Below are 27071 nucleotides of genomic sequence, written 5' to 3' on the forward strand. Positions count from 1 at the left end.
ACTGTTGTTGTAATAGTCATTAGATTAATGATATTACTACATTGCTGTGCAGTAAGATTTTACACTAAACAGAGCAATATCTAGCCAATATTGGTATCTAAATCAGTAGTTTAGATACAAATAATTATTAAACATATCTGACTAATTAACAGAGCTCAATAGTTCGCCTTGACTGGAGTTGAGTGATGATAAAAGTCAATTATTTTGGAAATGTTTTCTTCGTAAAACTATGCCTAATTAATTATTATTCCCACAGTATTAATAAATTTAGAATTTACTATATACTATGATTTTACTACAAAGCCATAAGCTGTAGGTGCTGTCGTAATTTACTGATGTGTAGTAAAGCCATGGTTCATTTTGTTGTTACTATGGTTCTACGGAGGAAAATCATTGTTAATTTTAGTAAGAAATGAATTTGTATCTGACATAAAAATGTAAATTCCCAACAATTTCTTGCCTATAAAATTATTTAATTGTACCTTATCATGCTTGAAACGTAAATGAATATCATTGGATATACATTTATGTGATAATTCTGCGTTTAAAAGAGAATTTTGGTTGGATTAAATAACTTTGATATAAGATATGATATGACTTGATTCATATATCAGTAATAGTTCCCCAACTGCTGAAAATAATTGAGTAGTCATAGCATAAAATTGACAACTGCTTTAAAACTCTTATTTAAAATAAATACATAAATAAATAAATAAATAACTTTAATTTCAGTCATGCGCAGTGCAAATGAAGCGCGTTGCCATTCGCCCCGCCCACCTAAACCCACAAACCAATCAAAACCGCCAACACACTGCCAATCAAACCAACGTTTGTAGCTTGGCTAGCGTTCGAGTTAAGAAAACAGGGAGTAATTTAGGTAAGTGTAATTATTGTGTATTAAACTACCGGAATATTTTGATAAATACAAATATATATATATGTATCAATATAAATACATAATATCGCTTCACAAGGACGAGATTGATTTTATGTTGTCTGAGCTTCAACGGAAGCTAGTTAGCCAACTATGCTACTTTAGCAAATAATAACCGGTGATGCAGAGAAAAGTCATTTTTAAACATTAATTCACCGAAAGCTCCAACTCGCACACATGCGTGTTTGCAAATATACAGTCTACTACATATTTGATACAAACAACGCATGTATTAAATAAGTCAACAAACGATTTAATAATGGCTGTTTTCCAATCATGATGTATTATGTACAGCACTTTGCGGCTTTGATGTACAATATTATTGTAGCATTAAAATACTACATTTCGATTTGTTCTCATTATTATTATTTGTATGTTTTTTCTCTTATTTTTTGTTTCTTTTTGACTAATTTTATGTTTTTTAAATAAATCTGGTTTTATTTCTATTTTATTTAATTTTTTATTTTATTTTAGTACGTAGTTTAAATTTAGTAGTATTTTAGTAGTAAGTTAAACTAATTGAAAATGTGAAATTTTGTCCTGGCAAATATCTGAAACAAAATTATTATTATTTGGGTTTTCAGTTATTATGTTTCAAGTAAAAAAAAAAAATAATAATAGTAATACATGAATAAAAATTCAACCCTTTTATGTTTTGTGTGTGTGTGTGTGTGTGTGTGTGTGTGTCCCAGAATTTTCTGAGTTCAGGTAATGGGTGGTGTAAAGCAAGAGCAAACCGATGCTCCTGCATCCAAAGAGTCTGAACACATAGACACCGCACAAGAGGAGGTAAGATCAGGACTCCTTTGATTATGTATCACAGAGTACTTCAGCTATGTAATTGAATCATTGTAAAAGGTTTTGTGGTCAGCATAGTCAAGAACACTCTTGTTTTCCTCATATACTCTTCGCAAATGTGATTCGTGTCAATTTGAATTGATTTGTTACAGAACCAATCGACTTCACAGCCGGTAAAGAAGCGAGGCTGGCCAAAAGGAAAGAAGAGAAAGAAGGTGTTACCAAATGGCCCCAAGGCTCCGGTTACTGGCTACGTGCGTTTCTTGAATGAGAGACGGGAACACATCCGAGCACTTCACCCGGATCTTCCCTTCCCAGAAATCACCAAGAGACTCGGAGCAGAATGGAGCTGCCTGGCCCTTCATGATAAACAGGTATTTTTTCTGTGTGTGTAATTTGTGAACTGACTGTCCAGATGTTTCCTTTTAAAGGAATATTTCACTCAAGAATGAAAATTCTCAGGCCATCCAAGATGTAGATGAGTTTGTTTCTTCATCAGAACAGATTTTGAGAAATGACTTGCTCACCAATGCAGTGAATGGGTGCCGTCAGGATGACAGTCCAAACAGCTGATAAAAACATTGCAGTAATTCACAACTAATCCACACAACGCCAGTCCAACATCTAGTAAAACATCTAGTCTTCTGTCCATAACATTGCTTTCTACAGCGAGACAGTTGTCTTGTCTGAATCAGGAGGGAAATATGCACAGATCAAGCACCATTTATAAGCAAAAACAGTTCTAAAGAAATATGTTGGTGGATTTTTCATGTGAGATAGTAATAGAGGATGGACTTTTTTCGCTGGACGAAGTGTTATTATGGATTACATGAACTCGTATTTCGGCCAGATTCAAATTAAAGAACGTTAATGATAGATTTGTTGTCCTTCCAAACATGAGATGTTCACTTCACAAGACATTAATTGATGTTCTGTGGATTACTTGTGAATTATCGTGATGTTTTTATCAGCTGAGGACTCTCATTCTGACGGCACCCATTCACAGCAGTGAATCCACTGGTGAGCAAGTAATGTAATGATATATTTATCAAAATCAATTTTGGCAAAGAAACAAACCTGCCTACATCTTGAGTGAGTTAACTACCAGCAAACTTTCATTTTGGGATAAACTAATCCTTGTAACATCGTCATTCTGATTAAATTAAATATATATATTTATTAATTTTTTACAGCGGTACCTAGACGAAGCTGAAAGGGACAAAATGCAGTATGCACGAGAACTCAGGGAGTATCAAAAAAGTGAAGCTTATCAGATCACATGTGCAAAAGTTCAGGATAAGAGAATTAAGAGAGGTAAAAAATGTATTTTGTTTTCTGTTTAAAAATTAGAAACGGGGGAAGTGTTAGCTTAGAGAAATGTATTTGTTTGTTTGTTTGTTTTACAGAGGAGTTGACTTCTGTCATTATCAACGCCAACAGTTCAGGATCTGCAGGTTTTAAGGTAAGCATACAAACAAAGCCTGAACTCCTAAACAGTCCCACCCCATTCCTGAAGTAGAAACTGGTAAGCGTGGAAATCGTTCTTGCAACCTGCCTCATGAAGAATTTTTTTTTCAGAACTCCGACTTAACGGCCAGATTCGACGTCCCAATTTTCACAGAAGAATTTTTAGACCAAAACAAAGGTACTTTTTATAAAAAAAATAAATAAAAAAAATTCATTCTCAGAACACACCATACACATCAACGTAGAAAGCTGTATTCTTAAAATTGCGCATTTCCCAGCGCGAGAAGCTGAGCTGCGGCGACTGCGCAAGGCTAATGTGGAGTTTGAAGAGCAGAACGCGGTTCTCCAGAAGCACATTGCCGACATGTTCAGCGCTAAAGAGCGACTGGAGGCTGAGCTGGGCCAGGATGAGGTTCGCACTCAAGCTCTACAGCGCCACCTACAGGCGATCAAACAGACACTGGTCAACAGCCTGGCCTCTGTGCCTTTGCCAGGTCAGTACTTGTACTGTGCCCATATTACCAGTACCATGATAGATCCTTTTTTTGATCGCGGGGAAACAGCTTTGTTTTTTTGTTCAGGCACAGGCGAGACGCCATCAGTTGGAACGCTGGACTCGTACCTGAGTCGCTTGAGTGGTGCTTTAGAGAGCAGGCCTCATGAGCATCGCGCCTTAGTCCTCAAGCTACAAGAGCTCTTAGCTCACCTAGACAGGTAACAAATCATTCAGCAGGTTTGCCATACATATATTGATTTCTTTAGATTGAAATAACAAGAAATAATAAATAATTTATATACATATATATCTATGTATGTATATGTGTTGCAATCTAGGAAAACACAACATTTGGTGAAGTTACGTTTTTTTGGTTTTGATACCATGTGTACGTTGGGTTCAAGCCCTTTTCAAAACTGTTTTTATAAAACGTAACAAAAGTTATGGCTATCTTTAGTTGGCTGATAGTGATGATTTTCAGGAATGGAATTTTGAGAAAAAAACGAATTTAAAGCGAGTCGGGTTTCACTTCACTGGTTTAACGAGAGCTGTCTGTCGGGAGTGCTATACTTTCATTACACATTGTTTTTTACATTTTACATTGTTTATCATGGGCATGGTCTCTGAACTTTAAATCACCCTTTGTTTGTTTAGGCGGCACGAATAGCGTACCTTGTAGTTTACATTTATAAAAACAAAAACGCAGTGCAACTGTTCGCGCACCTGTGCATAGAAGAGACTGTCATCTTACTCCTATTTAGTAACTTCATCATCCGATCCTTGACGATTTATATTGATGATAGACGATGTTTTAGTATAATTTAATGAAAACCCAATTTTGACAAAAAAATAAATAATTGACATTCATCCTATTTTTCGAATATTACTGAAACTGTCCCAGCGCATCTGACGGGTTTTCCCAGATCGCAACACACATACATTTATTTATTTATTTATTTATTTATTTATTTATTTATTTAACAGTGGAATAAAAAGCACAATATTATTATGCTTTGGAATTAGAAGTTTAACTTTCTCAAATTTAAAATAATCAAGTACAGTCGGAATGTAAAAGCACTTTGCTGCTGGAGATATATTTTGACACTGTTACTGATAGTCTGGTTCTTCTTTATTTTCCTCCAGTGAGAAGCTTTGAAAGCATGTCTGCAGCTGTGGTGGAGCTAAATGTCCCAAGCATTGGGAAGACCTGGGATCACCGTGCTCTACCTATGATTTCTCTGCCTTCCAGGGTGTGATGGGCCATACAGTTTAATTGGATATATTTACTCGCCAATAAGCTAATTTGTAACACTGGTGCCAGCGGATTCTAAACTCAGAGACATGTAATATAATGCGTCATAATATTGCTGTTTTGACAACTACAGCAGCTCATTTAAAGACAGAGTCCATTTAGAATCAAGGAAAGCATGGTTTAAAGGCATACTATGATTTTTACAAAGTAATATTGTCTTTACTGAGTTGTAATGAAATGTTAAGTGCAGTGTTTTACATTGGGTCACCTAAACCGTGCGCAGTGCTATGGATTGCAAGAACCTGAGAACTGCACAAAATGAAATTGGTTTACTCTAAACAATGAGTAACATTCCTAATCATTATGTTTAGTGAATTAAAATGACTAAAAATGTTTGTTTTTGGTTGCATTCCCTTTTGAACGAACCATAAGTCTGCATGAATTCTAGCATTAAAATATTTCAGGTGTCAAGAGTTTACACTGCTTTGGTGATGTACTTGAATTGATGAATCTACTTTTAAATTGTGTCAATTATTTCAATATGAAAAAAAGATAATAAAGTCTGGCAAGAATTATTTTACTTTTTTATTTTTATTTAAAAATTTGAATGATTCCATTACATTATTCAGCCTTCAGTTGTACGTTTATCCAGTAGAGGGTGACATTGGCCACAGCATAAAGAGTGTTCACGTGATTAAAAAAAATGCATCATATCCTCTGGAATTACACATATATAACAACATTTTCCCACAGACCTAATAATTGCATATGACTTTATCATATGAGTAATTTAAAATTATTAATAAATCACAACATTCATACAATGCATTTTAAAAACGAATTAACCCTACTTTACATCCAAATTTATGATAGCAGCCATTGTTTCTGAAAGACAACTGCAGTACAAATCTATCCGTAGGGTTGTTTTATTCAGTATTCTCATTGAATTAGGAACTGAGATAAAAGGCGGTTACATAATGTTATGAACAAACCACCCTCAGTCACCATTCACTTTCATAGCATCTTTTTCGACAAGTTAATGGAGTCTGAGACCATTGTTCAGTCGTGTTTTGTGTCTCACAGAATAAACTAAATCATACGAGTTAGGAACATCCTGTCGTTAAGTAAATTATGACACTTTTGCAATTACCATTTTAGGGTGAACTTTCCCTTTAAGTAGGTTTTTCGACGGATTCAAAAAGTAACATTGTAGTCTTTCGGACCCCGCATCTTAATTTCTACCTCATTTCCAATTAAAAACATATGTTTATTTGCCGACCGTTATGAATGAATAGTTCCTAGCAATTGCTCCACGATTTGTTCAGGCTCTGCTGGGTTAAATAGCTATAAAGGATCAGAGGCGTCCGCGTGCTCTGCAGATGACAGCATCGCTCGCTCGCGTGCGCCGCTCGGGCCGTGACGTCACTGGAGTAGCTCTCCTCGCGGCGGCGGTGCTGAACAAGATGGCAGTGCGTCGCGCTACGAGCGGCTGAAAAAACAGCTCTAATAATCACACATAGCCCGACTAACAGCGGTTTGCGTCGAGAGGGAGGCTGAAAACACCCTCGGCTCGAGTAATCTGGACGATTCGGAATAGCAGCTGCCGTTGTTTTTGTATATTCTGTGGTAGAGTTCGATAACGGAGAGAGGAGGTTTCTCAACGTAAAAAAAAATAAAATAAAAAATAATAATCCATAAATCGTTTTAATAACAGTTTTATTATCTAAAATAACGCCAAAGGTCGAGGATAATAATTAATAAAGAGATGTCACTGCTGTGTGTTGGAGGTAAGTGTATTATTTCATGCATGGATGCATACCTGCTATTGGTCATGCATATAAGAATTGCATACATTTAATGAAAGGGTTAAATATGTATGTTAGGTTTTTAACTAGTCACCTGATACTGCTTTTGATTGAAATGCATAGTTCACAAGCGCTGTATGCTTTTCAGTCTGATCAATGATCAGTAATTGATTATATATTTTTCCCCATTGGAGTTTAATATTATTATTGGTTTTTATATTCATGCAACTGAAAGGGAACTGTTATGATTACAGTATGAAATGTAAGGCAAAAGGAGTGTCCGCTCTGTGCAATGGCTCTTTATTATTATTATTATAACTTACTCTTTTGTTGGTTTACTTATCTAGTTATTTAGTAGAATGTGCAGTTTGTTCATAGAGATGCTCTAGAAATGCAGTGTACTGAATCCGCCAAATACAGACAGGATTCAGGGGTGTGTTCCCGTGATATTCCAAATGGAGCTTTAGTTTGCTCCCCTGCTCGGTTGGGATCTGCTTTGATGAATGATGATATCTATTTATAACCGCGTTTACTGTATACAGTGGTAAAAGGGCTTTGGAGTTCAAAACCTTCTCGATGGATAGACAACATTAAAGTTGACATTTTCTTTGCTGTAATGCTCATCCACAACTATCAGATGCAAATATGTCTGAAATAAAATCCATAATGTGTTTTAATCACTATGTGGTCTAAACTGACAGATGAATAGATTAATAAATTGGGGGTCTTCAACCATTTTTAGCCCTTTTGTGGATTGAAGGACATTGCATTTTAATGTAACAAAAGATATTGTAAGGTTTTATTTTATGCTTGCATAGCAAAGCCATTAAAAATCATTTCTGATGGACAGGTTTATATACATTCCCATTTCTAAATATGTTATTAAATGTTTTATTTAATTGTAAATTTTAGTATTAGTTAGTATTAATTAGGACATTTTCTTATCTTAAGCTTTGGTTTCATTAAAAGTTTTTTTTTTTTTTACAGCAGTAAAAATTGTAATTTTAAAAATGTAACACAAATTTTTGATATTTCACTATTAAAACTATTCAAGCTGAACTTTAATTTTAAGCTAAATAAATAAATAGTTGAATATTAAAAATGAGGCAGAATGACACATTTAACCGAACCTTCATTTATTATTATTTTTGTTATTTTTGTTTTGTTATTTTAATGTGTGAAGTAACAATTTTGTATTTATTTTTATTGTATTATGAGTATTATTATTTACTTTAATTTAGCTGTTATTTTTATATGTAAAGAAACACAATTTGAATATTTCAGTATTAAAAATTAGGCACAATGACCCCTTCATTTATTAATTTTAGCTTAGGTTGCACTTATTTTAATGTTAACATTTGTGACGTATATTATCATGGTTCATTTTCATTCATATTACAGGTGGATATGTAGAAATTGAGATGAATAAATGCTTTAAAATGATAGTTTATTAGATTTATTAGGAACTGAAAGTATGAATAGTGTCTCCCTGCGTCTGTAAAGGAAGAAATACGTGGTGTAAATTTTTGGCTGAATGTATTTCATATGCACTTTCTGGTCTGCAGTTTGCAGTGGGCTGCTTGGCTTTCTTGATTGCTATTTAACGCAAGACGACATGCAAATCAGATCGGTCTGTTGTAGAACTGTTGTAGGAGCCTCGGAAATCTAAACGATACTGTAAGCCATGTTTCTTTGAACACATCCCACACACACTTTCTGATCCACGGCACGTCTGCCACCACTTTGTAATTAAACAGGCAGCGGATTCACAAGCAGCGTCCGAATGTGACTGAGTGTGTGGGTGTGTGTGTCACATTGACTGGCATCATTCTTGGCAGTAACCTGAGCAGATGTACAGTACGGCTTGCCTAATTCCCAGCGGATGTGTGTTGATGATGTTGAAAGTCTTGTAGTCCTGTTACATTACCATTTCTTCGGCACTTTTTGGTGAATTTGAATGCATCTTTTCTAAGCTCTGTTTAAAATGTCTGATTTGTTTCAATGGAAAAGCATTCTAAGCTATCAGTTTAAACCTTGGAATCATGACACACCCACACACACACACAAAACTTACTTTATTGACTTTTTGATTTTATGGAAAAGAGCAGCCTTGACATTCTACTAAACATCTCTTTTTGTGTGTTCCACAGTGGATTTATACAGGTGTATACTTGTTAATGCAGGAGTCAAAAGATGTGATTTTATTTCTGGATGAACTCTGCCTGTAAGGAACCGGGGCCTTGACTCATTTTCATTTTAATAATTGATTCGAACTGCCTGTTTAACCTTCCAGATATATGACTGTGTTGTAGTTAATGCGATCAACGGTTACCATGTATAATTTAGCACTGACAGTCAATTGCAAATGTTGTAGATTTACACAAGAGGTATAAAAAGAAAACCATCATGTGCAACTGCAGAGTTACAGACCTTATACATTCATTCATAGTCATTCATAAGACAAATAACATTAAATCTAGTGGTCTAAATAGGCCAAACACTGTAGTTCCTCAAGGATGCTCTGCTGTGTTGTATTTATTTGATATTATTTATTAAAAACAAGAAATTGGAGCATTGTTATTGTTAACTAAAACAATAAAAAAAAAACCTTTTGTCAATTTACATTTAAAGCTGTGATAAAAATCAGATGAAAACCCTAAAATACTTAAATGAACAAATACCTAAAACAAAATAGGTATTAAAAGTAATGACCGAAGTTCATCGCTGATGGATTACTTTAAATCACTGCATGTAAATCCTAGATTTCTTTGAAGCTTGTTTTAATATCATCCCTTAATGCCAAGCTTTTAGCCTCCCACCCCCCGAAAAACCCCCTTCACTCAACATTCACCCTGAAGTGGTTATTTTTAGTGTCAGGATATAGCTCGCTCTGCCCGAGCTTGGCTACACAGAGAGATTAATGGAGCGCGAGAGGAAGAGGGGAAGAGATAAAGAGGCAGCACACGTGCATGCCAGCCACATGGCAGGAGATGGTGCGTGGGAGCATGAGAGAGGATAGCCTGGCTGCACGAGTGGGTGGAGACAATGGCGCATCGTGAGCGGGAACTTTGAGTGGAGGTGCAGCATTGGTTATTTTGAGGCTTTCATTATAAATGTCATTTTCCTATCAGCCTTACGGTGCTTGTCCACTATAGCAGCAGAATAGTAGGCGCTTTCGTACTGGAGGAAACATTTATAATAGTTCCTAGAACTATTGCCGGATGTTCCCACTTTTTGGTGTGTTCACACCACAGGAACTCAAACTCCATTTGGGGGAACTAAATTAAACAAATTTAACTAAACTAAAAATTTAATTAAAAACGAATTTACCTACTTCAGAGGAGGGTCTTAAACAGTTATATAGGAACTATCAGTGAAGCAGTGTACGCTGACTGGCCAAAACGCATACGAGACACTGGTAGGGTGGCCATTCGTGCCATTTTCGCAGGACACGTCCTGGCCAGGATTTCTATATTGCCTAAAACATCCGGGTTTTGGCTTTGGTTTCCTGTTTACATACTTAATGACGGTAATGATCACTTGACCAATAACCTGCAGACATTGTACGTAAAATCGACCAATCGTGTTGCTTGAGAAGGTGGGATCTACAGAGAACGGTCAAAGCGATGCAAATACGTGTACATTTTAGTGTCGGACTGGAAATCAGCATTGAGCTGACTGATCGGTGTATGACATCAAAGTAACGTGAAAGCGATTCAAAAGCACAAGAAGCCATTGGTCTGTGCAGTGCAAACAAAGCCAAAACATAGCTATTTTTGGTAATATAGAAATCCTGGCCAGGATGTGTCCTGCGAAAATGGCACGAATGTCCACCCTAGACACTGGTTACCCCGGCATTTTTAAAAGGCCATGTAAAACTTTGACTTCACGAACATGGAAAACAATGATAACAGCATTTACCTGTTGTCAGCAGCGTTGTGTTATTTTCTCAGCTTTGATGATAACACTATGAGTTGTCGTAGGAGATTTGGTCTAGTTTTCACACTAGCTCTTTCAATTCTGTGAAAAATTGTGCGTTTACATTTCATCTCCATTATCACGAAACCCAAGACACGGCACGACAAACACACGCACGCACACACACACAACAAAAACATCTCCAAACACGGCGTCCTCCATTCACCAGTTGTAGATGTTTGAAAATGCCACTAATAAAGATATCATTGTCGGCTGCTTCAGAGCTCCTGCTGCCGATGCGAATTAAACCAGGACAATGGCCCGAGGGATAAATTGGTTCTCTAGGAACGACCCTACTGGTTTGTTCCTAGCTATGACTGAGTTCCTTGAACTACGTGGTGGAAAAGTGCATTATGTCGCTCAAAATGCTAGATCTGTTCTACTTTGGAGTGTGTTTCTGTAACGAGTGATGATTATGATTAATAATGTATCTTATACACAAAAGATGCTAAAATTGTTTCTGAATGATTTTATTTCAGTTTCTTCTCTTCCATGTGTGTCTGCGTGTGTTAACGACAGTAACGTTTGTTTGTTTGTTTGTTTTTTGTTTGTTTTTTGTTTTTTTCACACATTAAGTATTCTTGTAGCTTCTTGAAATTGCAGCCACTGTTGTCACATGGATTCTTTTAACAAAGTCCTTACTTTCTGGGCCTTGAATGACGAAGTTCCCTTGCTGTCTATGAAGGGTCAGGAAGCTCTCGGATTTCATCAAAAATATCTTAATTTGTGTTCCAAAGATGAGAGAAGGTCATACAGGTTTGGAATAACATGGGGGTGAGTAATTAATGGCAGAATTCTTGTTTTTGGGCTGAACTGCTAACACTGTAAAGAATTAAAGTACCTTTAAAGAACTCCTGGAAATCCTCCCAAAGTGTTTTCCCATTTTGTGTGCTTTATGCATCAGATGTTCAGCCAACCGTCTGTTGATGTACTGTGTGAGGGTTGCACATGAACTAGATGTTCATTTATTGTACTTAATATCAGCAAGGCTGTGATTTGTTCATAGCTGCCAAACCCGACCTGGAATGATATCACCCACTACTGTGGGCAAACTCTGCACCTCGCTCCAATTCCATACCATAACACTCACATATTGTCATCTGGAGCTATTAGCATTTATGGAATGCAACAAATTTCAGTGTTTTGGATGTTAGCATCACTCCATTAGGCATTTTAACTACCGTACTGTAGCTTAACCAGCTCGACTTCCTTGATCAGTCAGGTTTACCTGATTATACTTGTTGAGTGGCTTCAACCAAATTTAAGGAAGCCGTTGTGCCAGCTAGACTAGCAACAAACCAGCACTAACATTCCCCCTTCTCAGCAGGAAATGGATGTTCAATTTTCCCCAAGCATTTAAGTGTAGATTTGCAGTATGTTGGCAAACAGACGAATGCAATGTGAGAGTTTCCATTTCGTTTGTTTGTGATATTATCAGTTTGTCAAAAACCTCTGACTCATATGCTTTGCGTTCGGTATAACTTAGAGCCACTCTCAGGTGTTGAAAATGTCAGCCGGTAAGAGTTTTAGAGGAAGTGAGATATTCTGCACTGAATTTAAAGAGGAACGCTGACTGTGAAGGATTACAGTGGAAGGATTGGAATTATTTTAAGGTCCCCTTAACTCGAGGATGCTTCTACCCACTCTGAATAGGGGAATATGAATTATGAATGGGGTCACTGATGTCACTCGGCTTTAAAAGAAGCTCAGTAGGGGATTTTTTTTTTTCAGATTTCCCCTAAGCATAACTGACAGTGACTGCCTCTCTAGACCCCTCTGAGGTTTCATAAGCACCCAAATTGTTCCTAATCTGCACAGAAAAACTTGTTTTGTGTTTCTTTTGTTGCTTGACATGATGGTTTTAAAGGTTTTCATGAGTATTTCTCTTTAACAACACTTGTGATTACAGGATACTTTGATATAAATTCAACTTAAGTTCACCTTATACTTTGGTAATGAATGATTATCAAAGTATTTATTTACCATGGTAACACTATGCAACACGGTACATACCAAAAAACATTGCCATGTCCAAAAACCATGACAGTATCATGGCACTTTTTGTATGTTCAAGCTGAAGTCATATGAGTTGCCTTCCCACTAATTGAAAATCCCTACAAACTGGAGTCTAGCCTTGAGGAATCCCTTTTGCAGAAATGCAAATATGCTGACATTGAATGTGAAATGCGCTGCCTGATATGTAAAGTGTGATTATTTTTAATACCTGTGTTTATTACTTATTTACACACCGATCTCTCTCTATTACAGTGAAGAAAGCCAAGCTCGATGGACCACAAGGTAAGCCTGAAGTCTCACTGTAACTAGCTTTCCACAATATCTTTTTGTATTTTTATTTCCTGCAGCAGTCTATTAAATGCACTGGTATTTCTTTGCAGAGAAGTTCAACACGTACGTGTCACTGAAGGTTCAGAACGTGAAAAGCACCACCGTAACCGTGCGCGGCAGTCAGCCATGTTGGGAACAGGACTTCATGTTGTGAGTTCCTCTTCACTTTCTTTTTAACAGTGCAAGGAAAGACTAGAAACAAGTAAGTCATGATGCTGATGCAAATGTTTGGGCAAAGCATTCCAAGCACAGGGTCCCATTGTGCACCCTTAATGTGTGTTCCCTAGTGGTAATGCCGAGAATGCCATCTGTACTTGAATTAAACTGCATTCAGACACATTTCATAGCCTATATCGTGAGAGCTTGAGCTAGTGTAGCTAGAATCATTTGCCGTCACAAACATGTGTAGAGTACGTTTCAATCCTTACGACTGAGCTGACAAGAACCTTGAAGAAGGAGCTATTTCTGTTTTTGCATGTGACAGTTGGCATTCCCTTGGTAGTGCCAGTCAGGAAGTACCCCCTAATGGTTTCATCCTCAAGGGCCCAAATGTTGCTTAGCACTAATTGCAGTAAATCTTGTCTTCTATACTTGTTGTCCTGAAAGAATAGAAAACATTTAAATAGAGGAGTTCACGAAGTACAACAAAGTAATATCTTAAATTTAAACACTTCAAAAAGCTTTGGATGAGCTCTTTTGACTTAGTTTACCAATTCAAACACCCAGAACCAGTGTTGGTCATCTTACTTTAAAAAAGTAATTAGTTACAGTTACAAATTACTTCTCCTAAAATGTAACTGAGTTAGTAACTCATTAACCACATTGTAAAAGTAATTAGTTACTCAGCAAAGTAACTGTGACGTTATTTTTTATGTTCTATAACGCTATTATGTCCTATAACATCTTTAATATATAAGATGTTTATATTAACTGATTGAAGAATAAAAACACTAAGTATTTTAGAAAATGTTGTATTTATTTTAATTCAATAGATTGCAGCCTGCCATATGATATGCATAGAAATAAAAATAAAATTCAAGTGCAACATTAAGGCAAACAATAAACAGAACACTATCCAACTCTTATGGTGAGTTCACACCAGACGCTAATAGAGCGTCTGCACAGACGCGTACTGACAACCTCCGAAAATCAGCGAAACACATTCTTAAATAGAAGCTGTCTTTTTAAATAAACCATATATTTGAGTTTAAAACAACTATATTCTCACATTAAATACTTATAAAACTAGATTTATTTGTGCAAGTCGTGTCTGGTTTGAACACAGCATTAAATATTCAGTACAGTAACATGTTAGCATGTGTTGATTGAGGTGGTTCATAAGATTTGAGTTGCTTCAGGCAGACGTGGATAAAGTCTTTTTTCCTGGGCATACCGTGCATGTCACAGAAACATTCTTGCCTTTAATTCCTGGTACTTCCAATTCGAGAACGCCATTATCGCTGGTGCCGTCTTGTGTTTAGTGGTTGTTGGAGCATGCAGTGAGACAGCGTGAGCAGGCCACCGCCCACCCAGCCAATCATTATCTGTTTTCGCAACGGTGTCAGGCAGCTGATGTGTAGCCACTAGCCAAAGCATGACACCTCGCACTTTATTCAACCAAATTGTAGTAACGCGACACTTAACATTATCAGTAAAGATAACAGCGTTGCAATGATGGGAAAAGTAATTAATTAGATTACTCCATTACTGAAAATTTAACTCCGTTAGTAACGCCGTTATACTTAAACACCGTTACTCCCAACACTGCCCTGAACATATAAGAACCTGCATAACTTGTCCTAGCAATCATTGTAGTAGCCACTAGAAGTGTAACAGTACATGTATTTGCCCCAAATTGTCACTGTTTGGTTTATGTAATCAAACAACGAATACAGTCAGTTATAGGGATCAATCCAGAAGGGGGCGCATGCAGAAATGCAATGCTAACCGTCACAACAGGAAAGAGCAGACGAAGAGGCAATCTATGCAACAACCCAAAATCGTTGCGGCAAACAAGAGCTTGTAGAACCGCCTGCTTGTTTTAAATCAGCAGTGTTGGAAAGTTTAGGCTCTAGAGATGCTCTGATTGACCGGCTATAAACTGGAACTGGTTTTGGGTTTTATTTGGGCCGATCTCAATTCCAGAATTCCATGCAAACTGCATTGCAATTATTTCCCAAATGTAATTTGTGTGGAGTTTTTATGAAGTCTGTAAACGGGAGAAAATACTGTACCAGGCAGGTCAAGCTCATTGTTCATGATGCTCGAAATATAGGAAGAAAACTATTTGTGGGTTTATATAGGAAACTCTATATCGTTGCTGTTCCATAAGCGCCATCTGCTGTCAGTAATAAATTTGCATTTGAATTCAGTCCCTCTGCTGTTTTTGTTTTGTGCAGGTGTCTTATGTAAATCTAAATCAAATCAAAAACAACTAGTCATGCTACATATACGTAGCACTACTGTCTGTTCAGAATAAATGAAAAAAAACTTCTGTTGTACTGAACTCATATTGAACTGTGAACCCAAAACCTAAGTACGTACCGAACCGTGACTTCTGTGTACCATTACGCCCCAACTAGCCACCCAGACTACCCTAGCAACCAGTTAGAACAACAAAGCAGCACACTTGCATCCATTCACAAATAAGAAAATGTTTTTGCACATTTTGTTCAGAATGTGAATGTTCTAATGAAGAAAATTTTGAGACACTGAGAGCAAAACTACGAAAGCATTTGGTTGACACTGCAAGAGCTTCATTTTGAGTCAGCACCTCTGTATCTTGCTGTGTAATGTCTAAAGCAGCACCACCACTGTCCCCAAGATTAGCCCCTGTGGTCTGTAAGAAGGATTGGTTTTAATATCTTATTAGGATTTGATGTGGCTTTAGAGATCGTAGTCCTATGGAGCTTCACTTGGAGTGGTGCTGGAGATGCCCAAGACACAGATGGCATTGTTGTCTGTTCCCTGTTTGGTTTTTATTGCTATTTTCTGTTTCTTTTTCCATTTAAAATAGTGCCCCTGTCAAAATGGATTTTATTTTTGTCCTCCACCATTCTCTGGGGGCTGTTTTTTCAGCATGTCTAATCGAACTAAAACTTGTCTTGCAGTTTCTCCACAGTAATTCAGAATCTTTTGCCTTAGGTCTCTTGATTATTAATGTGGGTTTATTAACTGAAGATATATGAAGCAGACATACCAGTATTGTCTCCATATCATCATAAAAACACATGAATATCTCTCTCCATCTCTCTGTTTCTCAATACTACCCTTCACTTCGTCTTCTAGTGAGATTAACAGGCTGGATCTGGGCCTGACAGTTGAGGTATGGAACAAAGGACTGATCTGGGACACCATGGTTGGCACATTGTGGATCCCTTTGCGCAGCATTCGACAGTCGAACGAGGTACTGCCCAGATGGCCAGCCTGGCCTCCAACAGCTTGCAGCTTTTCTCAGCCTCTGTAGAGCTATATGTGTAGATCTGTAGCTGAAGCCTACCATTGGCTCTCATTGCAAGCAGAAACCATTCCTTGTAAGACTCTATAAGGCCTTTCGCACCGCAGGAGAATTTTCATAGTACCAGAACTAATTGTGGAACTACCCACTTTTTGGTGTTTTTTTTGCACCTCCGGAACTGGAATGCGATTTTAGTACCGGACTGCCTTTTTGAGAACCAAATTAGCTCCTACTCTGGAGCGGGGTCTAACCAGCACAACTGGTACTAACCGTGACGTAAGTATACATTGATTGGCCAGACGTGTATGAAAACGCCCTCACCTGCCATGATTTAAAACGCTGTAAACATTGTAGCTCTTCTTTCCTGTAGCTCAACTGGTAGAGCGTTGCGTTAGCAAGCAAGCTAGTGCAAGGTTGGGGGTTCGATTCCCCTGGAAAACATGATAGGTAAAAAATTGATAGCCTGAATGCACTGTAAGTCGCTTTGGATAAAAGCGTCTGCTAAATGCATACATTTATTTAATTTAAATGTATGTATACGTAGACATTTCATGTCCATTATTGTGAAACCTGTGAGATGCAACAAAAACACAGCTCTGATGACAGCGCCCTCCATTCTCCTGTTGTTAACGCCGCGCACAAATGACCTCTCTGTAACCGGTTTACGTCACTTACAATCCTTTAAATAAAACTGGGAAATAGTTTGAGCACAATCGTCCCAGTACATTAGTACTTCACATTTAGTTCTGGAACTAAAGCGGTGCGAAAGGCCCTTATATAATATTTTTAAGGGTGCTCCGATCAGGATTTTTGAGGCTGATCACAAATTACAGAAAGCAGTATCTGCCGATACGATCACCAATACCAATCTTTTTTTTTTATCATGTAGAATTATTTATAGTAATACATTAATTAGGATTTTTAGACGTTTATTCAGGGCCTGAATTTCATTTGTGAAAATGGGGAGAATTTCCCTCTCATAGGGTTTTTTATTCATTTATTTCTTTATTTTATTTGAGGGGTGGAAGGAAACATTTTTCTAAAATATTTATTTATCTCACCTAAATTTTCGATCGTGAAGTGCATTTTTGTTTTTACACTCATGCAGTTATTGCATAATACTTTGCACACGGCACAACACAGTTGCTCAAGCAAAACATTTAAACAACTTTTCTTACATTATCAAAAAAAATACAAATACAAATACAATAAAAAAACGAATATTTACAATACATTATTTATTTGTTTTTCTGTATTAGGTTTTGTTTTTTCATCCTATTGCTTGTAATTAGTTCCTAATTCTTATTTAATCGCTGATTGTTTACTTGTCTTCAGTGAGCTTAAGTTTTTTTGTTTGTTTTTTGGGATATTGACATATTGATATTCTTTGATATCAAACATGTTTATATCATAAAGGCATTATTTAAAGCAAAATTAACTTTATATGTATCGTTGGTGTGAAATAAAATGACTCCCACTCCTACAGACAACAACATGTCTCTGAGCGCAGTGCTTTTTTTTCTCTTGTGTTGTAGGAAGGTCCAGGACAATGGCTGACTTTAGACTCCCAGGTCATTATGGCTGAGAATGAGATCTGTGGCACCAAAGATCCCACGTTCCATCGAGTGCTTTTGGATACACGATTTGAACTCCCATTAGGTATCCTTACTGTGTTTTGCTTTCTAAAATACTGCATTTGGTCCACAATCGTCCTAATGCTAACCCATAGTTTTCATCATTCTAGATATACCAGAGGAGGAAGCTCGATACTGGGCCAAGAAATTGGAGCAGCTTAATGCCATGAGGGACCAAGATGTGAGTCTTGTTGTGTTTACAGTCCTCCCCAGAGCCCAAGGGCGGAACATGCATTAATTTGAGTCTGTCAGAGTACTCCTGAGACCTGAACAGTTTTTTTTTTCTTTGCCTTCTGAACTACTGACCTGTTAAAATAAAGACTATCACCTGTTCAAACAGTAATTTTTGTTTGCTTATTTTGCAGTACACATACCAGGAGGAGCACGAGAGACCACTTCCAGTGCCATCAACTCAGTGCTGTGAGCTTTTAAGCGCTACTCACACTTAGACACACACTATAAATTGCAAGTCCCCTTGGTAGGTTGAAGTTGATGTGTGCAGAACCTCATTAGAGGTCCAGTCACCCCATCAGCAGGTCCAATATGAAATTGCTTTATCTCTGAGCACTAGATGGATGGCTTAGCATCATGGTGCATAAAGATTTCCTGGACAGTATTCAGCAATATTGCATGCATGTGTGGGTTAAGGAGCGGGAATCTTTGGTTTGCCAACAGGCCATTTTTTATTGCTTTACATCAGAGCTATTAACCATTAGCACTTAGCGTGCCTGGGTGAGGTCACTATTCTGCACTCCAGACATCCAAATTTATGTCTGTGTCATACCTGGTAGTTTTACAACCTAGATTTATAACAAGCTGCTTGTCCATGGTCACACAGAGGCATGTGTCTCAAAAAAAAAAAATTTTCTTGGCCTGCTTCTAATTTTTGTGTCGACTCATTGTTCTAATAGGTAACTGGAGTCTATGGGGGGACCAGCAAAGTAAGTAAACTTTGTTTTATGGGTTAAAAAGAAATGCATGAAAACTTTCATTGACTCCTCCCAAAGTATGATGGGCATGGTTTTGGTCCTAGAACATCAATATTTAAAAAAAGTACCAGATATTACAGTTAATCCACACAATTTACATCTAAATTCTGCACTTGCTTCTCAGATGACGATCCAGACAGTGCTGTGGACGATCGAGACAGTGATTACCGCAGCGAAACCAGCAACAGCATCCCGCCTCCATTCTACACCACTTCTCAGCCCAACGCATCCATGCACCAATACCCCATCCGTCACATGCACCATGGCTCCCGCTACAACGACATGCATGACTATGACTATGATAACCAGAGACCCATTAGGTAAATTCCATAAGCCCCAATTCCTGGTTGCAATGTATTTTCTAATTCTAGTCACTTTAGCATCTATCAGTTGGTAAAAACATTCACTGTGTCTGTGGGACTTTCCTCTGTTCTTATTCCTATGCATTGGTGACTATACAAGCCATGGATGAGCGGTCATTGTATACACTTCATGGGTTCGGAGCCACACTGGTGCCACTCTGTGATATGAATGCAACGTTTCCCCTCAATTGTTCGTTTTGGCCCATTTCACTTCAAAACGAGTTTTTATTTCCTGTACATTTTGTCTTGCAAAAGTGGTATTCCCTACATTATTGCATTGCATGCTGGAGACTTTGTGCTCTAAGACTCTTGCCTTGTCCCAAATGGCACCTGAAGCTCCTTCTCCAAGTTTTTAACATTGCAACTGGTTTGAACTGGTCCTTAGTTGGTCCTGAGCTGGTTATCAGCCCGTCCTGAGTAGAAGCTGATGCTTAAGGACCAACACATGACCAGCTATTAACCAACTCGTGGCCAACTAAGGACCAGCTTAAGCCAGCTCAAACCAGCTGCCATGCTTCAAAACATATGCTGTTTTTTTTTTAACAGGGCAGACTGTTGGGGAACTGTCCCTTAAGATAGTTTTACCAAAAGGAGGCATAGCTGCCTCAAAGCAGCCACCCTACAGTCTTACAAATGGATAGACCCTGATCCCAAAGTGATGCTTTTGATAAGAGTCTCTTAGTAGCTGATTAACCGTTGCCTTAAGTTGGGTCATTTTCCCAACACATAAGGTGAGATGAAAAAAGACATTACTCATGCTCCTCCTCTTCCTGCCTCCCCCATCCCCTTCCCTTTCACCAGACGCTATGATAGTTTAGACTCCGCCACCAACGACCGCAGCGATCTCGATTCGGCTTCTGGCTCAAGCAGGCGGACCAGCCGCCAGTACTCCTTAGACAGTAGGCACTCGCTCTCTGATAGGTGGGTCTCCGTAGCTCCTACACCTCCACCCTCTTCCACCTCCTCCTCCTGCTCTTCTTCTTGCTCCAGCCTGTGATTCCGTCCCGCTGTGATGATGTCGTGGAATTGGACTTGTCTGGTCCTGTGGTCCTCGCTATGCTTGCCATGCATGCGCATCAGTCCTTCTCTTACATACATGGTCTATTGATATATATACTCTATGTATACCTCTTTGTATATGTATCTATGTCCTCTATCATGACTACTGTGTACCTGTTAATGACCTGTCACCTGTTATTAGGTAACCAACCCGTACGTCTCAGAAGCTTTTTCTTGTGACTTCTGTACTGTGTAAATCGGAATTTGGTGCAATTGCAAATGGGGGTCCACTGGGTTGGTCACACAGTGTGTTTTTTGTGAAGTCTGTTATTTGCCTGCTATATGCCTGACAGAGTTAGAGAATAACGTTGTAATTGCAAAAGCCTAGTGTGCGCTAATTACATAGCCTTTAGACACACTAGGCTGTGTGTGGGCAGCAGAATGGACCATGCTGATGGCTATGACAGAGACCAGGGGATGTTCACATCACTGATTTACCCTTTCAGCATCTCATGGACAAAACCTTTCCGAAAGCCAAAATGTGTCTTGTGTGTGTCTTGAGAATTTATGGGTTTGTGTGCGAGGAAGTGAGAAAAGGTGACAAGGATATATGATTAATCGGCGGAAAGGCTTGACAGAATTGTGATTGTATGTGTAATTGTGTGTGTGTCCTGTGGCTCTCATATTTCCTCTAGTCTGAAGCCCAGATGCTTTTTGGCTCACAGCCTATTACACACCCCATCTCTTTCGCTTCTGATTCTTCATGCATTACTAAACCTTAGGTCCCGTAATCGATAATGTGTGTGTGTGTGGCAGCGCATCTTTTCTTACTCATTCCATTCTCTCAATCTCTCTACACCTAATTGGCTCATTCATCAGCAAAGATAAATAGCCTTCCATTGTTTAAAGTGTCACAGGAAAATGCTGTATCCCCTTTTCTTTCAGCTCAGTGTTTCTCTCTCTGTTTTTTCAATGTGTTGTCCTTTCTTAAGTCCACCTGGATGAATCTGTCCATGGACAACTCTTCCCATTGGCATTTAGCAGTTTTTGTGAAACAGTTCTTTTTAAAGCAGTATGTTGATGTGAGTTTTTTCCTTCGAATCCCTCAAATGAACCTCAGGATTCTGTCTTGTTTTCTCTCACCACCTTACCTGCACGCATACATCCATAAATAAGCAGAAACCTTTTCCCTGCTGAAGAGAATACCATTAAACCAACCCTAAATTTGTTTGCTTGTCTTAGCTGGTTTAAGATGGTGTATTGGCCAGCCTTCTGAGAGACCAGTTAAGAGCAGAAAACCATATTTGGCAGGTTTAAGCTTTTGTTTTCAGCAGGGAGAGACTTCTATCAGCTGACAAGGATAAGATTCCTTTATGGTTGGTCGTTCCTGCTTTCTTTACCACAATTATTATGGCCCATAAACCGTATATTAGCAGTCGCCCATCTTGTTTCTTCCATGACCTATAACTAACAACTCTTTACTCCCACAGCCCCACCGGCAGTAGTCGCTATGCCTCCTCGGGTGAGCTGAGCCGTGGCAGCTCCCAACTCAGTGAGGAGTTTGGCCCAGAGGATGGTGAGAGCTTCCGAGGTTCCGGAGAGTTCTACGATGAGAATGACTCCTACCATTCCTGCCATTCCTCCGTTAGCTATGGTAAAGACTCACCTGGTTGGGATCCAGATGAGCCGCATGGGCGTCTACAGTGATGATGGGGAGTATAACAAAGATGGAGGTGAAGAAGGTGCACTCTATGATGAAGAGGATGGTGAGATCTATGAGCAAGAGCAAGGGAGTATCCCTATGAGGAGGAAGAGGAAGGAATGGTGTATGAAGAGGACGGAGACCTTTATCCACTGGATGGTACTCTCAGTGAAGAGCAGGAGCCACCTTACACCCCTACCCCAACCAGCACTGCCCAGCGTTAGCTCCTTGAGGCCCCAACCAGCCGTCCACCACTGGAGAAACAGGCTTCCATACACCAGCAACAGCCCACCACAATCTCAACCACCATTCCAGACCATTGAGTCTAAGCGAAAGTCACCGCCCCCACAGCAGCCACAGGGTGTTTTGCCAAGGTCCTCATACCTTGACCCCACCACGAGTCTCAGAGTTGGAGCCTGAGAAGGTCCCAACACCTGCAGGCAAGCAGCAGCTCCTTCTGAGAACCTTTGCTTACCCCTGCTACTGAGGTCCTGCCTGAAGCAGAACAAGAAAAGAAAGATGCTCCTCAGAGAGGTAAGTTTGTCCTTGGAGAAGGTGTAGCCTTTCATGACATTTTGCTGAATGCAAGTTATATCTAAAAAAAAATGTCCATCCTTTCCCAGCACACCAAAGTTGGAGCCACCTGTGGACCCTGCACTAAGGGCCAAAGCCAACTGGCTGCGACTCTTCAACAGGGTTCGCCTTCAACTTCAGGAGGTACATGAGGTCTTGTGAAGCCTGACATTGATACTATATTTGTTTGATTAGCTTTCTCCAAGTACATAGTAATTCAGTAACCAATCAAAGTTTGCCAGCTTGCTTATGCCCAGTACAGTTGGTTCTGTTGGCCAACACTGGGTTGTCAGTTTTTGTTAGTCTTCTTGCCCGGCGTTGTTGTCCTTTTTCTTGCCTGTCTTGTCCACGTCATGTTACTTTTTTGTCACTTGCTTTTAAGTTTACATTTTACATATGTTTACAATACAAGTCTTTGTTTTGAGATTTCATGCCCTGCCCCCTCTTTGTGTTCAACCCCATTTGTTTTTGCTTTTTTGTGTTTTATTTCTTTCAGTTTTTTGTCATTGCCATGATGATTGTCATGTTCTTCACTGCTTTACTGAAGCTGGACAAGCAGTCTGAAAGGTGGGTGTGACTATGTGTGGGTCCAAATTAAACACATATTCCTGACCGATGGCTGCAGCCTGCTTCCTCTGAGATACTCATGGAGTTGTGATGAAAGAATAATGATGGATGAGATAAAGATGTCCGGCAAATCCAGTCTAATTATGAGAGAGTCCTGCAACTGACGTCAATGAGATCAGCTGACTGCAGGCTCTTTCTCCTCTCAAAACAGACAATGGTCTTTTTCTTTATTATAAATTATATCACTGAAATTACATTGTGAGGTCTGCATGGATATGAAAAAATTTTAAATATGGTTTAGCCGATGGATTAAAGAGAGATGTAGAGATCTGTCACTGACCCTGCTGTAACTCCCTGTTGTCCCAGGCTCGAGGCGAGACTCCAGGACTTGCGTCACTCTTTTTGCAAGCAGGGTGAGTGTCACCAAAGGACTGCAGCTAATTTTTTCAGAGCAGCTATGCGTCTGAGCAATTCAAAGTTCATGCTTTAGATGATATATAATTTATGTAAACATTTTAACATCAAGGAAGTACCTGAAGCTTTATGAATCACTATGAAGAATACGCTCTAGGGGTGGGCGGATCGATCCTAATATCGGTAATATCAAGGCCAACGTTTGTATTGGTATTGGAACAATACTAGCCCAATTAGATTGAAACACAAGGTTATTTTTCTCTCCTCTATACTTAATACATTGCTTAATACATTTAACAAAGATTAGACTTGTCTGTGTGTGTATATATCGCTCTTTTTACATCTCGAATGCAAACATTGCTGCTCCTCCCCTGCTATGCTGTTTTGTTGTCATGCCATCATGTGACTCAGTGGCTTCAAGCGCAAGCGGATACTTTTGGCTGCAGTGAGAGATAGAATGGTATAAATTCGCTACTGTAGCAACACCACCAACTTAACCACCTTATTTTTCAATGTGGAAGTAAGCCTTTTTCTCTGTGAATGTGCAAGACTTCTGCTTCATTATGCACAGTAGGGAGATAATGAGAAAAATAACAGAGTGCAATAAACAGTAACATTTTTTGTTTTATCCACCCTGTGTGTCGGTTCACAACATCAAACAGCAAGATGAACTGTTCTGTATAGCTTAAAATTGCGGAAATGTATAAGACTGGAAGTCAGACACATAAAATTACTTTATTTGGCCTTTATATACCACTGTCTTTAACGTTTAAGCCACGTTAAGCGTTTTTTTTTATTATTATTATTAATGGTTTCTATCAAAGGAAAACACTTAACATGCATGCACTTTGTGTTCATATCCTGGGCTGCTTGTCTGCATATAGTTTATATCATCAGTACACTGAGTTTTTTTATACCTTTTAATATTACTTTCTTAATGCATTAAGCCACTTTTTTATTTTAGTTATTTATTTTTTACGTTATAACGATTTTCTATGGAGGAAAATGCTTAACACGAAGCTTTACTTATTGTTTTTTTTTTATTGTTTTTTATGTGTAATGTAAATCAAATGTAAATTCAGTTAATGTTTTTAAGCTTTTTATATTTAATCCAAAATAATAACTCAAGGCAGTATACATTTTAACAATATATTTAGTTAGTTCAGTTACTCTTTTTAATTTTTAAACTTGTAACTATTTTTGATTTTTTTTTCAGATGATCATTAAAAGATCGGTAAATATTAGTCAAAGACAGAGATTTACCTCAAATTTCAAGCTGATTACTCATTAAAAAACTCCCACAGATCATGTTTTCATGCCTTTTTAAATCTTACTTTGACATAACAAAGAGGTTATCTGTAAGTGTATGAGTTGTTTACTTACTTTTAAATTAGTTTTCCAATTAACACTATTATATTGTTAATTTAGACTGATCCGCAAACTTGAAATGCACAGAAAAACAAAAGGCCAGGATTAATCACATGAAACATCCACAGTCCAACATAACCAGTCATATCCAATTCATATCGCAGTAGAGGCATTGTCTCCTTTCACGTTACTTTCTCCCATTCATTCTCAATTACCCCCAACAAACTCAAGGCACGCTTCAGGGGGTCTGTTAAAAACTCAATGGGCTCAGGGGAGGCCAGAGAGACGCGGACTGCCGCTGTAACTTTACCTGCTGGTATTACTGTTGGATAATGTTTCTTTCGAAAAACAAGTGATTTATATACTTTTTAATGTTATATTTTGTCAACTTGGCATTGTTTTATTTCTTTACTACAGTTCATTCAATATTTATATATATATATATATATATATATATATATATATATATATATAACGCATTTGATCCGCAGGCCTGGAGGTGCTCTTTACAGCATAGACAGCATGCCTGACTTACGCAAGAGGAAAGCCATCCCTCTCGTCCGAGACCTGGTGAGTCACACAACCTCATCTGCCTCAGTGCGTCAAACTTTCAACTAAAGCATTGCTGGTCCAACATCACCTTCCCAACTCTTCAAAAGCACCGTCCATACACATCAGAGGGGTTATTTTGGGCAGCAGTCTGTCAAGGGTCTGTAGTTCACAGAAGTCTCTGTGGCACATCTGTTTGAATCAAGGCTACAGGGTTAGACGTCATCAGAGCATGACTCAGCTCCATTCACCCTGTAGACTGATGCATCTCCTGCCTCAATGTCTCCTTTACAGTCCCATTCTTTAGGCCTGTGTATTTTTGCCTGAGCTGACTTCATTGTCTGCTAACCTTGTTTTGTGCCTGTAACCTACTTTGGGAGCTTATTGAACTTTTCCTCTGATGCATCATTGGTTCTCGCATTGATAGAGGAAATATAGATGCTAAAGCCAACAAGAAATCTAGATTGATCCAACTAATAATACATGTTTCTGGTCTTATCATGCCTAATTCATCAGTGCATGTTCAAAAACAAGCAAGATACGATGTAATAATAACCACATTTAAATGTAGCTATTAATTCAATCTGGTTACAGCCAACACAATGTATTAATTTAGTGCTAAATTGATTGCATTGCAAGTGTTAACAAAATGCTAAAGAGTTGTGTTGCATTAGTGCATGTTTATTATCTACATCGACAAGCTGCAGAATCCATTTTTGAGTTTACTTGTTAACAACGCTTTCTGAAGAAGCTTTTCATTAGATTGACAGGAGAGTTAGTTGTGTATTGATTAAACAAAGTAACAAGAGCCAAAAAAAAAAAAAAAAACGTTCATTAGCTGACAGCTGTTGTGTAGGTCTGGCTGTACTTATCCTGGCAGCCTTCACTGGAGATCTGTCAGAGCTGGCTTTGACGCTACAGACTGGAAGATGAGGGAGAAATTAGCATACTGCACTAAACAGCTCCGCAGTTAGTCGGTTTTAATCCATCTTACCGTCACCGATACTGACTCTAAGAGTCAGACGCCAAAGTGCTGACTTGAGCAGAATGAAAATGCATGTCAAAAACAATTCAACTAGAGACAAAGTACCTCCTCCTTCTCTTTCTGTCTCTCTCTCTCTGCTCTCTCTTGCATTGTACATGCATTCTTGTTGGACAAGCACTTTTTTGTGGCCTCTTTATGTAAATACTTTCTCCATGTGGCCTCTTTACATGAATACTTTTCTCCAAGTCAGTAGATCTATAAAAAGTAAAACCTTATTTACTCAGTCAACCCTGGTTGAGTTAATGTATGAATTAAAAACTTGCCGTGTTACCTTTGGCAAAATTCTAAAATGTTTTGTTTTATTTCTTTTTCCAATGCCTAACCTCCTGCAGGCAA

The 27071-nt window shown here is 38.4% G+C and overlaps 2 protein-coding genes across 3 annotated transcripts; both read left to right on the forward strand.

Annotated features, from left to right (window-relative positions):
• Window positions 1-786: 786 nt before the first annotated feature.
• On the forward strand, window positions 787-5525 carry LOC113040050 (SWI/SNF-related matrix-associated actin-dependent regulator of chromatin subfamily E member 1-related-like). 2 transcript variants are annotated; one of them, XM_026198276.1, is made up of 9 exons: window positions 787-877; window positions 1627-1723; window positions 1885-2106; window positions 2926-3046; window positions 3139-3194; window positions 3311-3377; window positions 3478-3693; window positions 3781-3913; window positions 4839-5525. In XM_026198276.1, the coding sequence occupies exons 2-9, from the start codon at window positions 1646-1648 to the stop codon at window positions 4849-4851; spliced, it is 906 nt and encodes a 301-aa protein (XP_026054061.1). In that variant the 5' UTR covers window positions 787-877; window positions 1627-1645; the 3' UTR covers window positions 4852-5525. The 2 variants fall into 2 exon arrangements, with proteins under 2 accessions (XP_026054061.1, XP_026054062.1); XM_026198277.1 differs by having other exon boundaries at window positions 823-877; window positions 1643-1723.
• Window positions 5526-13104: 7579 nt separating this feature from the next.
• LOC113040534 (protein unc-13 homolog A-like) lies at window positions 13105-20578 on the forward strand. Its single transcript, XM_026198852.1, has 8 exons — window positions 13105-13226; window positions 16365-16482; window positions 18069-18192; window positions 18278-18348; window positions 18533-18587; window positions 19079-19108; window positions 19281-19476; window positions 20320-20578. The coding sequence occupies exons 1-8, from the start codon at window positions 13105-13107 to the stop codon at window positions 20513-20515; spliced, it is 912 nt and encodes a 303-aa protein (XP_026054637.1). The 3' UTR covers window positions 20516-20578.
• Window positions 20579-27071: the final 6493 nt, after the last annotated feature.

Source organism: Carassius auratus, chromosome 22 (genome assembly GCF_003368295.1).
Source record: "Carassius auratus strain Wakin chromosome 22, ASM336829v1, whole genome shotgun sequence".
Classification (NCBI taxonomy): Eukaryota; Metazoa; Chordata; class Actinopteri; order Cypriniformes; family Cyprinidae; genus Carassius; species Carassius auratus.